Source organism: Salmo salar, chromosome ssa01, assembly GCF_905237065.1.
Source record: "Salmo salar chromosome ssa01, Ssal_v3.1, whole genome shotgun sequence".
Lineage (NCBI taxonomy): Eukaryota > Metazoa > Chordata > Actinopteri > Salmoniformes > Salmonidae > Salmo > Salmo salar.
In genome coordinates, this window is record NC_059442.1 from 21,415,523 (window position 1) to 21,430,815 (window position 15,293).

Consider the following 15,293-nt stretch of genomic DNA (forward strand, 5'->3'; position numbering starts at 1 on the left):
TGGGTGGACGTGGGTAGTTTCCTGAGGAGAGAGGAGACATAGAACATCTGGGAGTGAGTAGACACCAGGTTAACAATAACAATAAATGTATCCCTCAACATGAATAGTGACCGTAATGAATTCAGTCATCTATTTTATGGTAGTTTCACGAAGCCATGTGACATTTTCTCTCAATCGCTCTGCACCCAGTACAGAGGAGAACCTACAAGTCTGGCACACAAGGATCATCTTATATTCGAGTCAACTGAATTTGTTTTTAGGTTTAAGCATCTGCTAAATTCCCATATCATTACAATATGTAGCTACGCCGTATCAGCACAAGGATAACATTGTTATAGGATTTAAACTTCATATGTCAAATAAAAGCAAATGTCAGATAAAACAGATAAACTGACACATACTACAGCATGACATTTTTGACTCAATAGCCTCTGTAGGGTGCATCTATGCAGATGTGGATACAGGTGTTTGTTTCACTGAAGCCTTTGCTATTGACATTGGCTGCAAATTTAACATCTATGGGAGGGGAGGGATGCTGAATCGGCATGGGAGCAATTGCACAGCTTAAGCATGAGTCTGAGAAACACTTGAGAGTCATTCTAATCTGCAGTTAAGGCTTTCTCCCTGCCCCAGCAGCCATACAGGCATGACGACACAAGCCTTCCTAAAGCACACTTAAACCCCTCCATTTTGGCTCAACACAGTCCAGAACCAGCTGGAAAAGGAGTCTCCACACACACACAGAGCACACAAAGCAGGCATGGGTACTTTCCACCGTGACTTTTTCTCTAAGGACAATTCCATGAAAAATAGAAAATGTGGCGTCCCTTTTGTGAAGGTGGCTATTTATTTTGATTTTATTAAGAGTGCTTTAGTTGGGGCTTACAGCCTAATCCTCTGAGAATATGTCTGGAAAAGGGGATCAAGTCGCTTTAAACATAAAGGTTTTTTTGGCTCTGAATGAGGGAGTTGAATGAAAATATTCTGTGTGAGGAACTGACTCCAAAAATGGAAATGTCTTTTGGTATCCTCGAGCTGCTTCAGTGGAAAGACATTCCGCATGACATAAGCCTGTGAGTCCAACAGCAAAAAAGTTCCCCCCGGAGATGGGATTTATATCAAATCAAAATAAAATAATTTCCCATGAAACTCTGCTGCTCCAGTTGAATTTGTTCAGAATGTGTGATGAAATCTAGTGTAGGAGGAGATGCAGAGTCAGATCTGTATCTGGGGAGGTAGCTGATTTGGAACACTGTTGACACCTGTCAAGGGTTTTGGGGCCCCATCTTAAACTTTCCAAAAAGGGAACCGTTCAGAGAAAAAGGGGGATGGAAGACAAACACAGGAGGATGTTTAAAACATGGATAGGGGAAGGTGTGCCTGTGTGCATTTGTGGTGTGTGTGTGTGTTTCTGTACATGTCTGTGTGCAAGTAAAAGGTGAGGCACAATACCATTCCACTCTTTTCAAAGCAGTGACATAGTTGAGAAGAGAGCCATGGGAATCATCTGGCGTGTGGTATCCTCTCTCTCCTTCCCGTTCTACAGTACTGTACGTGCTGCAGCTGAAACGCCTGAGTCAGAGGCCTATCTCATCCCACACAGTCACAGTGGCTGGACCCTGGCTCTGCTCCATGGCTTCTAACTGCTCTCTGTGTGTGTGTCTGTATGTGTGTGGACACTGTGGTTCTTGGCTGTGCTCTCGCTCTCCTTCTCTGGTTTTGACTTAGGTGGACACTCCGACTGGATTTTTCCATCTTTAGCACCCAAGGTCCTGTCCAAAAAAGGAGTAAGAGGCAGAGCCTGTGAAGTTTCCGAGAGGGCCCGGCCAGGGTCCTAATCTACTGTGGTTTACACTGACACAAACGTTACCATGAGAGTCGTATGAACGAGGACATTCACATTAAACTGGACAGAGTTGATCAGTCATACTGACGTTTATGAGACTATCTTCAGTTTAAGAGTGCCAAGTTAAGGGGGACCAGAGATACGCTTAAAAATATATATACAGTACATGACCAGAAGTGTGTGGACACCTGCTCGTCAAGCATCACATTCCAAAATCATGGGCATTAATATGGAGTTGGTCCCCCTTTACTGCTATAACAGCCTCCACTCTTATGGGAAGACTTTCCACTAGATGTTAGAACATTGCTGAGGGGACTTGCTTCCATTCAGCGACAAGATCATTAGTGAGGTCAGCACTGATGTTGGGTGATTAGGCCCGCAGTCGGCATTCCAAATCATGCCAAAGGTGTTTCGGTCAGGGCTCTGTGCAGGCCAGTCAAGATATTCCACACTGATGTCGACAAACCATTTCTGTATGGACCTCGCTTTGTGCCAGGGGGCATTGTCATGCTGAAACAGGAAAGGGCCTTCCCCAAACTGTTGCCACAAAGTTGCTGTTAAGATTTCCCTTCACTGGAACTAAGGGGCCTAGCCCAAACCATGACAAACAGCCCCAGACCATTATTCCTCCTACACCAACCTTTACAGTTGGCACTATGCAATCGGGCAGTTAGTGGTCTACTGGCATCTGCCAAACTCGTTGGACTGCCAACGGTGGTGAGCTTTACACCACTGACATTTAGCATTGTGCATGGTAATCTTAGGCTTGTGAAATCACTCAGCTCTTCAGTAAGGCCATTCTACTGCCAATGTTTGTCTATGGAGATTGCATGGCGGTGTGCTTGATTTTATACACCTGCCAGCAATGGGTGTGGCTGAAATAGCTGAATCCCCTATCCTTGAAGGGGTGTCCACATACTTCTGTATATATAGTGTATCTTTTATCTTATAAAGTTTTGTTTTGCTTTTTTCGAGGGGCGAGAAGGATCCACATTCAGCTTAACTGTGAGATTTTCTTCTTCAGGGTGAGAATAGCTAATTTTCAGGATGGTTGGTACTGTAGCTGGTGCTGCGCCAGACTGCTGCTTCAGGGCGGATTAGTGTTGCCTCTGCCTGCTCTGCTCTGCCCTCTACAGCCACTGAGGGGCCCATCTCTCACCCAGAGTACCGCCACATCATCGAGGGCCGCTCTGAGTGACCTCCTGTCCTCATTCAGACCTTCACACAACATTCAAACAGCTGATCATCACCGGATCATCCTTTTGCTGTTTAGACACATTTACAAGCAAAACAGAGAGAAAAAGCACCAGAAAGATGTAATTTCTTCTCCATACCTTCCTGTTCTCCCGACCCTCCCTCCTCTCTCAGGATACGGTGGTCTTTAGGAGGTATGGTATTTATAACCCACAGAAAGAGACAGAGAGAAGACTGTGGTGCGTTACCAATTACATGGAAATTCCAGGCTTGGTCACCCTTTCTGAGGACGTTGTTGCCGAGCTGTATTTAATCCCCACACTCCCGCGGGAAAAGGAGGACTGTGACCGAACAGATTACAGACACTGCTTCCTCAGCAGAATGGATGCAGCATTGCTAACAGCCGGCTCGCCCATCCCTGGCCACCACAGGAAAAAACCCTGTGTACCAGAGAATAGCTGCCCACTGAATCTGTGTACACCATCACTGAGGAATGTAACACAGATTACACGGCTGCGGCTGTATTCTACAGCTGCAGGACGTAGAGAATGGGCAGAGTTGCTTGGCTAATATAATAAAAAATACTGTATAGTATGTTGCTGAGCACAAACAAATTGGAAGGATGACATCATTTTTTTGGAGAGACGGATTATGCGTAGAAGTATAATTTTTTCATTTTCCATTCTATCACTGTGAAATTCTCTCACCTCTTCCCTCCCTCTCTCTCTCTCTCTCTCTCTCTCTCTCTCCCCCTCCCCCTCTCTCTCTCGCTCTCTCTCTCTCTCTCTCCCTCCCTCCCTCCCTCTCTTCTGGCCCGAGGCCCCAGGTAGATCCTCTCAGAGCCACCTCAGTATTTCTCTCAGCATCTCTTTCAGCAGGGCGTCTGTGGTGCAGCAGCTCTGGAGCACCTCAGGGCTTCGTACTCAGTCCAACCCATTTCCCAAAACCTCCACTGCCCCTCCGGCTCCCTGGGATCGAGCTTTCCTTTAACCGAATTAGGTATAAGGGCCCAGCAAAGCGTTCAGGCTCACAAACTGCTGTCCAAAGCAGTGGAGGTTGAGAGTGGAATGTTAGGTGTGGGAGAGGCACAGCAGGCGTTTCCTCTTTTCACTGACTGTCTTATAGAGCATGTCTGCAGAGCAGATGAGAGAACAACTGGAGGCCTTTAACCTCTTTGGGATAGGGGGCAGTATTGAGACGTCCGGATGAAAAAACGTGCCCAGAGTAAACTGCCTGCTACTCAGGCCCAGAAGCTAGGATATGCATATTATTAGAATATGTGGATAGAAAACACTCTGAAGTTTCTAAAACTGTTTGAATGATGTCTGTGAGTATACCAGAACTCATATGGCAGGCGAAAACCTGAGAAAAATTCAACCAGGAAGTGGGAAATCTGAGGCTTGTAGTTTTTCAAGTGATTCCCTATCCAATATTCAGTGTCTGTGGGGTCATATTGCACTTCCTAAGGCTTCCACTAGATGTCAACAGTCTTTAGAACGTTGTTTCAGGCTTCTACTGTGAATGGGGAGAGAATAAAAGCTAATAGAACCAGGTGTCTGAGAAAAAGTCATGAGCTCAGTCACGCGTGCGGCCTTGGGAGCGAGCTGAGTTCATCTTCATTCCTAAAGAGAAAGGAATTGTCCGGTTGGAATTTTATTGACGATTTATGATAAAAACATCCTAAAGATTGATTCTATACATTGTTTGACATGTTTCTACAAACTGTAGTATAACTTTTTTGACTTTTCGTCTGGACTTAGTAAGCGCGCGCCTTGCATTTGTAATAGTGAACCTAATGCATAAACAAAATGGAGGTATTTGGACATAACGATGAACTTTATCGAATAAAACGAACATTTATTGTGGAACTGGGATTCCTGGGAGTGCATTCCGATGAAGATCATCAAAGGTAAGTGTATATTTATAATTCTATTTCTGACTTCTGTTGACTGCACAACATGGCGGGTATCTGTATAGCTTCTTTTGGTGTCTGAGCGCTGTACTCAGATTATTGCAAAGTGTGCTTTCACCGTGAAGCTTTTTTGAAATCTGACACAGCGGTTGCATTAAGGAGAAGTGTATCTTTAATTCTGTGCATAACACACAAGTATTTCTGTAAATTGATGTGGCTCTCTGCAAAGTCACCGGGGGTTTTGGAGGCAAAACATTACTGAACATAACGCGCCAATGCAAACTGAGATTTTTGGATATAAATATAAACTTTATCGAACAAAACATACATGTATTGTGTAACATGAAGTCCTATGAGCGCCATCTGATGAAGATCATCAAAGGTTAGTGATTCATTTTATCTCTATTTCTGCTTTTTGTGACTCCTCTCTTTGGCTGGAAAATGGCTGTATGTTTTTTTGTGACTAGGTGCTGACCTAACATAATCGTTTGGTGTGCTTTCGCTGTAAAGCCTTTTTGAAATCGGACACTGTGGTTGGATTAATGAGAATCTTGTCTTTAAAATGGTGTATAATACTTGTATGTTTGAGGAATTTTAATTATGAGATTTTTGCTGTTTTGAATTTGGCGCCCTGCACTTTCACTGGTTGTTGTCAAATCGATCCCGCTAAAGGGATTTGATCCGTAAGAAGAGCTTGGTATTAACAACTAGATAATGTTAAAGAACTTTTTGTAATGTTTCCCCTGTTTGAGTTAGTTAGGGTAACATTCTATCTATTTTAGCAAAAACCTTTTGGCGTTAAGAGTTACAAGAACATTCTCTTAATATCAAACAGCACATGCCCAGAACATGGTTGCCATGTTCTCAGAACATAATATATTTATGTTCTAGACACGTGTCATGGAAACATTGCAAGAACATTTCTGTGTATCAGTTATCAGGACTTGGCAGAGCCCCACCTGTTTAGCCAAAAGGAAAAATAATAATTATAATTTTTGCCTCTTTTGCATGTTATTTTGGCAATGATTTGTGTCACATCTCAGTTTGTAAACAATGTTAAATTTTTTTTGAATAATTTAGTTAATAAAGCTGCATACGAACATGGTTTCTATTTTTCTTTCATGATTAAGTCAGCTCCAAAATGCAGGTGTTTCAGCCTAGCTCAGTGCTTTCTGTGGTGGTGGTGGTGGGGCAGCCAGCGGAAAATACAGAGCGTAAAGGTTGGTAATGTTCCCTAGTTGCGACGTGATTGGCTCAGTGTTCTGTCACTTATGGGGACACTACATCATCGCAAAATCTAAAATTACCTCAAATCACGTTATATGTACCGTAGCTTTGATTGGACTTATCATGTCAACAACATATTTTCAAAATCTTAGCTAGCAAGCTAGCTTCTTTGGGATAGGGGGCAGTATTCGGAAGTTTGGATGACTGAGGTGCCAAAAGTAAACTGCCTGTTACTCAGGCCCAGAAGCTAGGATATGCATATTATTGGTAGTATTGGATAGAAAACACTCTAACGTTTCTAAAAATGATAAAATAATGTCTGTGAGTATAACAGAACTGATATAGCAGGCGAAAATCCGATGAGAATCCATCTATATTTTTTTGTTGTTGAGATCACCACTCATTGTAATGGCTGTCTATGGGAAAATCAATGGAATACCTCCCAGATTGCAGTTCCTAGGGCTTACAGTAAATGTCAACAGTCTTTAGAAAGAGTTTCAAGCTTGTTTTTTGAAAAATGAGCTAGAATTTGTAGTTTTTCTAGGTGGCTCCCATTTTGGCTGTAGTATTGAGGTGCGCGTGAATGAGGGCGCGCACTTTGTTATTTATCTCCGGTAATGAACATACTATTCTCCGTCTTAAATTGTATCGTTTATTTACATATTAGGGTACCTGAGGATTGATTAGAAACATTGTTTGACTTGTTTGGACGAAGTTTATTGGTAATTTTTGGGATTCATTTGTATGCATTTTGAACGAGGGAAACCGGTGGATTACTGAATCAAGCTTGCCAAGTAAACTGACTTTTTGGGGATATACAGAAGGACTTTATCGAACAAAACAACCATTTGTTATGTAGCTGGGACCCTTGGGATTACAAACAGAGGAAAATCTTCAGAGGTAAGTGAATTATTTTATCGCTATTTCTGACTTTTGTGACGCCTCTGCTTATTTGGAAAATGTTTGTAATGCTTTTGTATGCGGGGCGCTGTCCTCAGATAATTGCATGGTATGCTTTCGCCGTAAAGCCTTTTTGACGTCTGACAAAGCGGCTGGATTAACAAGAAGATAAGCTTTTAAACGATGTAAGACACTTGTATTTTCATGAATATTTAATATTACGAATTTTGTATTTTGAATTTCGCGCTCTGCAATTTCACCGGATGTTGGCGAGGTGGGACGCTAGCGTCCCACTGATCCGCAAGAAGCTAGACAAGCAGTCATCATCATTAATCACATTGACTTCTACACCTGCATTGCTTGCTGTTTGGGGTTTTAGGCTGGGTTTCTGTACAGCACTTTGAGATATCAGCTGATTTAAGAAGGGCTATATAAATACATTTGATTTGATTTGATTTGACAATCTACTGGCAAGTCCTTTTCAATCCTGGTCATATGAAGAGAAATTATAGACAAAACATATCGGTGCTCATTGGCCGTTGGAAATAAACATTACACAACAAGTTGGAGATTGCAAATTCAACAATGAGTGGTTTGGAAGCTGCAAGCATTGCAAAGCAATCACTAGCCTGCTATTCAGTGGAGTGAGTGTGTGGTCCAAGTCTGGGTTCAAGGGTCTCTTTTCCAAGCTTAAAAGGATAAACATTCAACACCATGGGCAAGAAAAGGTTGAATACATTGGCCATGCAGTCAATCCAGCATGACTTCTGCCGTGTTCAAAACATCAAATTTCAGACTTCAGTGAGTTCAAGACAACTGGGAACTCTGAAAAAAAACAAGCTCAGACTGGGAAAATACGTTTTGAACAGTCATCCAACTCAAAACCATCTTTCTAGTGCTCCGACCTAAAGATCACTAACGTCATGTTTCAACTTTGTTTTTTTCCGAGTTCCCAGTTGTCTTGAAAGCACCATAAATCCAGAGACTTCCATACATCCAGAGACTTTGATGACAAAGTTTGATGACAAAATGTTCTCACAAGGACCGCGACACCACATTCCTGTTCAACTTGGCACAGCACAACAAGGTGAGTCCAAAAATGTATTGTATGCTGCTGCATAAATTATGTAATATGCCAGGGAGATATATATACTATAGCTAAGAAAGTAATACTAAGTGTATGTTGTGTAGTAAGCTGGTAGTAGCCCATGTGCCTCACCCTAATAATTTTGTCACTGTCCCTTTCCTTTGAAAAAGAGCCACACACTCTAGGAGCTCAGATGCAATTATTTAATAATATAATAATTTAATAATATACCCTGATGAAGACAGTTGGCAAAGTTTCAACTGACATATTTGACATACATCATCATCTTTACAGTAATTATTATTCAACAGTGCTCACCTGGGATTTGAACTGACAACCTTTTGGTCCACAGTACACCAATTTTTCTGCTACACCACCATCTACATGTCATGTATCAGTAAATCTTACTGCCACGTATAGGTTAATTTGACTATTCTCATCTTTGACTTACTTATTGCAGCAACAATGCTTTAACCACTAGGCTACCTGCCACCCCAGTTAATGATGTTAATGATACTCCTGAATCACTATGATCAATAAAAGTTTTTCTTGAGTGTACTTTTAACAGAGCTATTGCTTACAGCCTTACACCTATTAAGTCTACAAAAGTGCCTAGGGAGGTAGGGTTTCTTCTGGACAGGACAGGACCTAACTAGACTGGCCCAATAAGCACATATCCAAGGGTGCTTGTCATTGGTGCTGATGGCCTGGGTTTGAGACGCACTAGCGGAGTTGTCACCAACCATTTTTTTCTTTTTTATATACAGTACCGTTCAAAAGTTTGGGGTCACTTAGAAATGTCCTTGTTTTTGAAAGAAAAGCACATTTTTGGTTTATTAAAATAACATCAAATTGATTAGATATACAGTGTAGACATTGTTAATGTTGTAAATAACTTGTAGCTGGAAACGGCAGATTTTTAATGGAATATCTACATAGGCGTACAGAGGCCCATTGTCAGCAACCATCACTACTGTGTTCCAATGGCACGTTGTGTTAGCTAATCCAAGTTTATCATTTTAAAAGGCTAATTGATCATTAGAAAACCCTTTTGCAATTATGTTAGCACAGCTGAAAACTGTTGTCCTGATTAAAGAAGCAATAAAACTGGCCTTCTTTAGACTAGTTGAGTATCTGGAGCATCAGCATTTGTGGGTTTGATTACAGGGTCAAAATGGCCAGAAACAAAGAACTTTCTTCTGAAACTCATCAGTCTATTCTTGTTCTGAGAAATTAAGGCTATTCCACGTGAGAAATTGTCAAGAAACTGAAGATCTCGTAAAACGCTGTGTACTACTCCCTTCACAGAACAGCGCAAACTGACTCTAACCAGAATAGAACGAGTGGGAGGCCCTGGTGCACAACTGCGCAAGAGGACAAGTACATTAGAGTGTCTGATTTGAGAAACAGACGCCTCACTGGAAGTCCTCAACTGGCAGCTTCAATAAAAAGTACCCGCAAAACACTAGTCTCAACATCAATAGTGAAGAGGCGACTCCGGGATGATGGCTTTCTAGGCAGAGTTGCAAAGAAAAAGACTGGACAAAAAAAATAAAAGGTTAAGATGGGAAAAAGAACACAGACACTGGACGGGCCGCCCCCAGGTGGTAAGGGTAGGTAACAACACATCCGCCACTCTGATCCTCAACACAGGGGCCCCTCAAGGGTGCGTGCTCAGTCCCCTCCTGTACTCCCTGTTCACTCATGACTGCACGGCCAGGCACGACTCCAACACCATCATTAAGTTTGCCGATGACACAACAGTGGTAGGCCTGATCACGACAACGATGAGACAGCCTATAGGGAGGAGGTCAGAGACCTGACCGTGTGGTGCCAGGACAACAACCTCTCCCTCAATGTGATCAAGACAAAGGAGATGATTGTAGACTACAGGAAAAAGAAGACCGAGAATGCACACATTCTCATCGATGGCGCTGTAGTGGAGCAGGTTGAGAGCTTCAAGTTCCGTGTCCACATCACCAACAAACTAACATGGTCCAAGCACACCATGGGTCAAGCACACCATGGGTCCTAAGATCCTCAAAAGGTTCTACAGCTGCACCATCAAGAGCATCCTGACTGGTATGGCAACTGCTCTGCCTCCGACCACAAGGCATTACAGAGGGTAGTGCATATGGCCCAGTACATCACTGGGGCCAAGCTTCCTGCCATCCAGGACCTCTACATTTTTTTTTATTAACTAGGCAAGTCAGTCAAGAACAGCCTACCCAGCCGGCACTGGGCCAATTGTGCACCGCCCTATGTGACTCCAAATCACAGCTGGATGTGATGCAGCCTGGATTCAAACCAGGTACTGCAGCAATGCCACTTGCACTGAGATGCAGTGTCTTAGACCACTGCACCACTCAGGAGCTCTATACCAGGCAGTGTCAGAGGAAGGCCCTAAAAATTTTCAAAGACTCCAGCCACCCTAGTCATAGACTGTTCGCTCTGCTACCGCACGGTAAGTGGTACCGGAGCGCCAAGTCTAGGTCCAAGAGGCTTCTAACCAGCTTCTACCCCCAAGCCATAAGACCCCTGAACATCTAATCAATGGCTACCCAGACTATTTGCATTGCCCCCCCCCTCTTTTACACCACTGCTACTCTCTGTTGTTATCATCTATGCATAGTCACTTTAATAACTCTACCTATATGTACATATTACCTCAACTAACTGGTGCCCCCACACATTGACTCTGTACCGGTACCCACATATATATAGTCTCGCTATTGCTATTTTACTGCTGCTCTTTAATTACTTGTTACTTTTATTTCTTATTCTTATCCATATTTTTTAAACTGCATTGTTGGTTAGGGGCTCTTAAGTAAGCATTTCACTGTAAGGTCTACACCTGTTATATTCGGCGCATGTGACAAATACAATTTGATTTTATTTTATTTGTTAAACGTACACTCAAGAAAAACTATTTTATGGATCATACTGATTCAGGAGTATCATTAAAGCAGGTTAACATGCCCACCAACATTAGACAATTATACAGAAAGCCCTTGCTGAAATAAGTCAATCAAATCAATGATGAGAAAAGTCAGATGCTGTCATATCTGACACGGTGTTGTAGCAGGAAGATCAGAATACAGTGAACCAAGTGTTTGTGAGTTCAAATCCCAGGAGAGGACATTTTGAATAATAATAATTGTATAAATGAACATTCACAATGTAATCATCTGTGTCAAAAATGTAAGTTGAAAATACTATGTTAAAAGCACTGTGTGTGAGTATCTCTAACCTTGCCAACAGACAAAGAACTATGAATGAATCAGTGGTTCACCAACCGGGAACACTAACAAGGTGTGATGTGTAATGAACTGTTTCATTTTGGGAGAACGTTTCTTTGGGACCATCAGGCGACGTCCTGATAACTGATATACAAAACTGTTCCTGCAATGTTCCCATGAAACATGTCTAGGACGTTGCATTCTGAGAACATGGTAACCACGTTCTGGGTAAGTTCTATTTGACATTAAGGGAATGGTCTCTTGGAAACATTCCTTGCACACCACAATAACATTAGTTAATGACCTAATGAGACTTAAGAGAACGTTCTCTAAAGTTGTGGGAACGTTTGTTATTAGCTGGGGAGGCAGCAGATTTCCTTGTGCTGAGCTGTAGGTTGTAATATCATTTTCCCATGATAAAAGAGGAATGCTGTAGCCTTTAAGTTACACAATGAAACATGAGACCGTTTTCATGTTCTTAGCCAGAGTACAAGCTCACTGTGTCAGTGTGTGAGAGGCGAGTGAGGTAAGCTGAGAGAGAGAGAGAGAGAGAGAGAGAGAGAGAGAGAGAGAGAGAGAGAGAGAGAGAGAGAGAGAGAGAGAGAGTGCAGAAAGAGAGCATCCTTGGCTGAAGCACACACACATACACACTGATGTGTGTTCAGTTGTTCACAGCCTGGGGCTTGGATCTCCTAGCAGTGCCAAGACAGGCCAAGAATAACACAGTGCAAGGATCAGGAACTTGGAGTGCGTTTCCATGTTGGTTTAATGGGCTAGTAATTTTGTGGCGCGGGGGGAGACACGAAGCAGATGGAGCCGTCATTAAAAACAATGAGCAGCATCTGCCTGGCCTGTTCACCTCGGCCCAGGCCCCAGCCAAGACAGACCAGCCTGAACAGACCAGCCTGAACAAAACCTTTAAAAACCAGAGCTCAGAGTCCACCCCGCACCCCCGCCGTAAGAGCACTCCAACCGCCTGGGGGCTCCATGGACCCACTCCAACACATGTTCCTCAGGAGGGGACTGTGTGTTTGTGTGTTGAGTGTATGTGTGAGAGAGGAAGAAGAGAGAAAGACAGTGAGAAAAGGTGTGTGTATGTGCATGTGTGCGTGCGTGTATATGTGTGTATGGAGGGTTTGGCTTGTTCTCCCTGTCACAGGCAAGAATACCCCTCCTGTCAGCTGTGCAGTGTTTCATGCTCATCTGACTCCAGACTTTTTATATTACTGTTCTGCTCTGCCTCAGCCACTGGCTGTCATCCCAGCTAAGTCACATTAGCAGATAAGAGTGGGTGGAGAGACATCAAATACCATATGCATTAGAGATATTAATCAACATGAACTAATGGGAAGGTCTCAGCAATATTAGAAAAACACACACATGAATGGTGCTTTCCTCACGACGACACATTAAAACACACATTACTAATACTCCAACGTTTCCTTTGGTGCACATCCAGGGGAACGAAACAGAAGAGCGGATGCAAACATATGGGATTGACTGCTGCTTTCTAAAGCCGTGTTCCAGAACACTCAACTCTAAAAGCCAGCTTAATTGCAAAGATCCATTCTGACTATTTTTCCCACGAGTGCTGAAATGACTGAGATGTTTAGACGACTTTTTGACTGGGGAACATGTAGCCAGCATTTATGACAGGTTACTGGCTTAAAATAGACATAATTCACACTATAATTTACAATGTACAGTAAAATAGAGTGACCACAGACTATGGCTTTTTATTCAAAGCGTTCTCTGATTTTATTTGATCCTGGGGAAAAAATACGGGTTTGATTGAACTGCACCCTCAGATTAGCAGCATCCTCTCTATTGTTCCCCACTACTCTACCACAGGTCACAACATGACAACATTGGTTTTAATGACATTAATGGGCAGTTGAAACTCTCTTCTGAGGGCAATATAAAAACACTGACCCCAGTAATGGGATTGAACGTCATCAACATTGTGCTCAGAAAACATGTTTTATCAGCCCGGTCCACCACCTCAATCTGCCTTAAATCCTATAATGAAATAGGCAGGAGTAGGGTCTAGAGTTCAAGTCCTTCATGAATATTCTGACAAAGCCTTGGCTTTAATCCCATAGTGAGAGAGGGGGGAGAGAGGGGGGAGAGAGGGAGAGAGAGAGAGAGAGAGAGAAAGAGCGAGCGAGAGGGAGGGGTGCCTCTGCCACAAGAGAGGGAAAACCATCTCAATACTATCGTTTCCTCGTTTCCTCAAAATACTATGTAGACAGTTGCACATCATCATTTTCTCTCAAATACCAATCTTATGAGAGAATAAAATATGGCTGCCAAGTAGTGCTGCTACAACATGGAAATACTAATGCCATTCCTCAGCAGGTGGATCAATTCAGATAACTGCTTACTAATGAGCCATGACCTGTTCATACTCTGTACAGCAGAGTTACTAACTAACTAAACGTAGATCAGTATAATGGAATAACCGACGTAGTTTTCCTACCTTGGGGTCCATACTGGTTTGCCTGGGATCCCTGGGGTCCATAGGGGCCACTGGAACCACCATGGGGGTAGGGCCCCATCCCTGGGTACATCTGTCCCCCAGGACCAGGAGAGGGGTGAGGGGACAAGGAGGGCCCCGACTGAGGTGGTGGTGCAAACTGGGAGCCAGACTGGTTTCTCTGCATGTTGGACATAAAGCCTGGAACACACAGAGAGAGAGAGAGAGAGAGAGAGGAGAGAGAACTATAAACACACTGTGCTAATGATTTCTGCTGCCTATGCATACACACACACACACACACACGCAGGTAAATATCCACTCTTTATGCAGGAGATTAACCCATCTGCTCTCTCCTAACCTCCCTCTAATGCTGCAACTGAAAACCAGACAAACATGATGGTTGTCTCCTTTGAAGGACGAACACGGATGTTCAGTTGTACAGGGGTGATTCTGACAATACTATAATCCTCTATAATGTCTTCAGGTCCTGTTATTCGAAGATAGACATCAGATTGCTAGTATGGCAAGCTGGCAGTGCATTATGTGTAAGTAAGGCCATATGTTCTTATACACTGTATTTAGACAGGACTGGGCGACATGGAGGCCAGGGGGATCAACTAATGCAGACACACACACACACACACACACACACAAAATCGACTGCGCTTTCTGCTTTTGTGTGTGTATGTGTGTGTAATATGCGTGTGTATGCGTGATATGTGTGTGTGTGTACATGTGTGCAGAAAATGCACACACACTGTACTTGGGGGAATAAAACAGTGATTTAACCATGACTGCTGTGTAATTTTAAGCTGTTCCAGGAACCATGAGCTCTCAATTCATGAAAAAGGCTCTCAGCTCGGCTTCCCTCCACCATTCAAATTGACATTTGAAGGGATCCTCACAGGGCTTCACTGCAACCCATTTCATTACAGTCTAGACCTGAGAGTGAAGCCAGAGAAAAGGTCTCCAATCTGCCTCGAATGGTAAAGGTCACTGGCACTGTAGCCAATCAGAAGAGATAGAGGCCTTCTCCTCTCTAATATTCTGGATTGCCTTTAAATGGATCGGCTGTGCTGGGCTCGGCTCACGCACGCACGCACGCAACCACACACACACACACACACGCACGCACGCACACACACACACACACACATACACACACACACAGATCCACTACACTGAGATGCTATACAGGGATACAGTCCAGATCTTTACTGAGTGGGGTTATTAAGGCAGGCCAGAGATGGAAACAACATTTATCTCTCTCCATGTCGGCGTATTCTGCTGAGAGAGCAAGAGAGCGTGTGAGGAGGCTGTGGAAGGGAGAGAGGCCTGAAAGTGCTTGGGCTGTGAACATGGGTTTAAGGGGAACATTATTGTAATGTTTAACTTCCATTATCGTAAAG

General features: G+C 43.3%; 1 protein-coding gene across 1 annotated transcript in view; it reads right to left on the reverse strand.

The window, feature by feature from the left end:
• The window catches only part of LOC106575065 (AT-rich interactive domain-containing protein 1B), a 304,921-nt gene that overhangs the window by 43,956 nt on the left and 245,672 nt on the right, over positions 1-15,293 (reverse strand). Inside the window, exons 7-8 of the mRNA XM_045714993.1 lie at positions 13,885-14,082; positions 1-21 (exon numbers count right to left, since the gene is read on the reverse strand). The exon at positions 1-21 is cut by the window's left edge and continues 295 nt beyond it. Of these exons, the coding sequence (XP_045570949.1) occupies positions 1-21; positions 13,885-14,082 (219 nt within the window). The remainder of the gene's footprint in view (positions 22-13,884; positions 14,083-15,293) is intronic.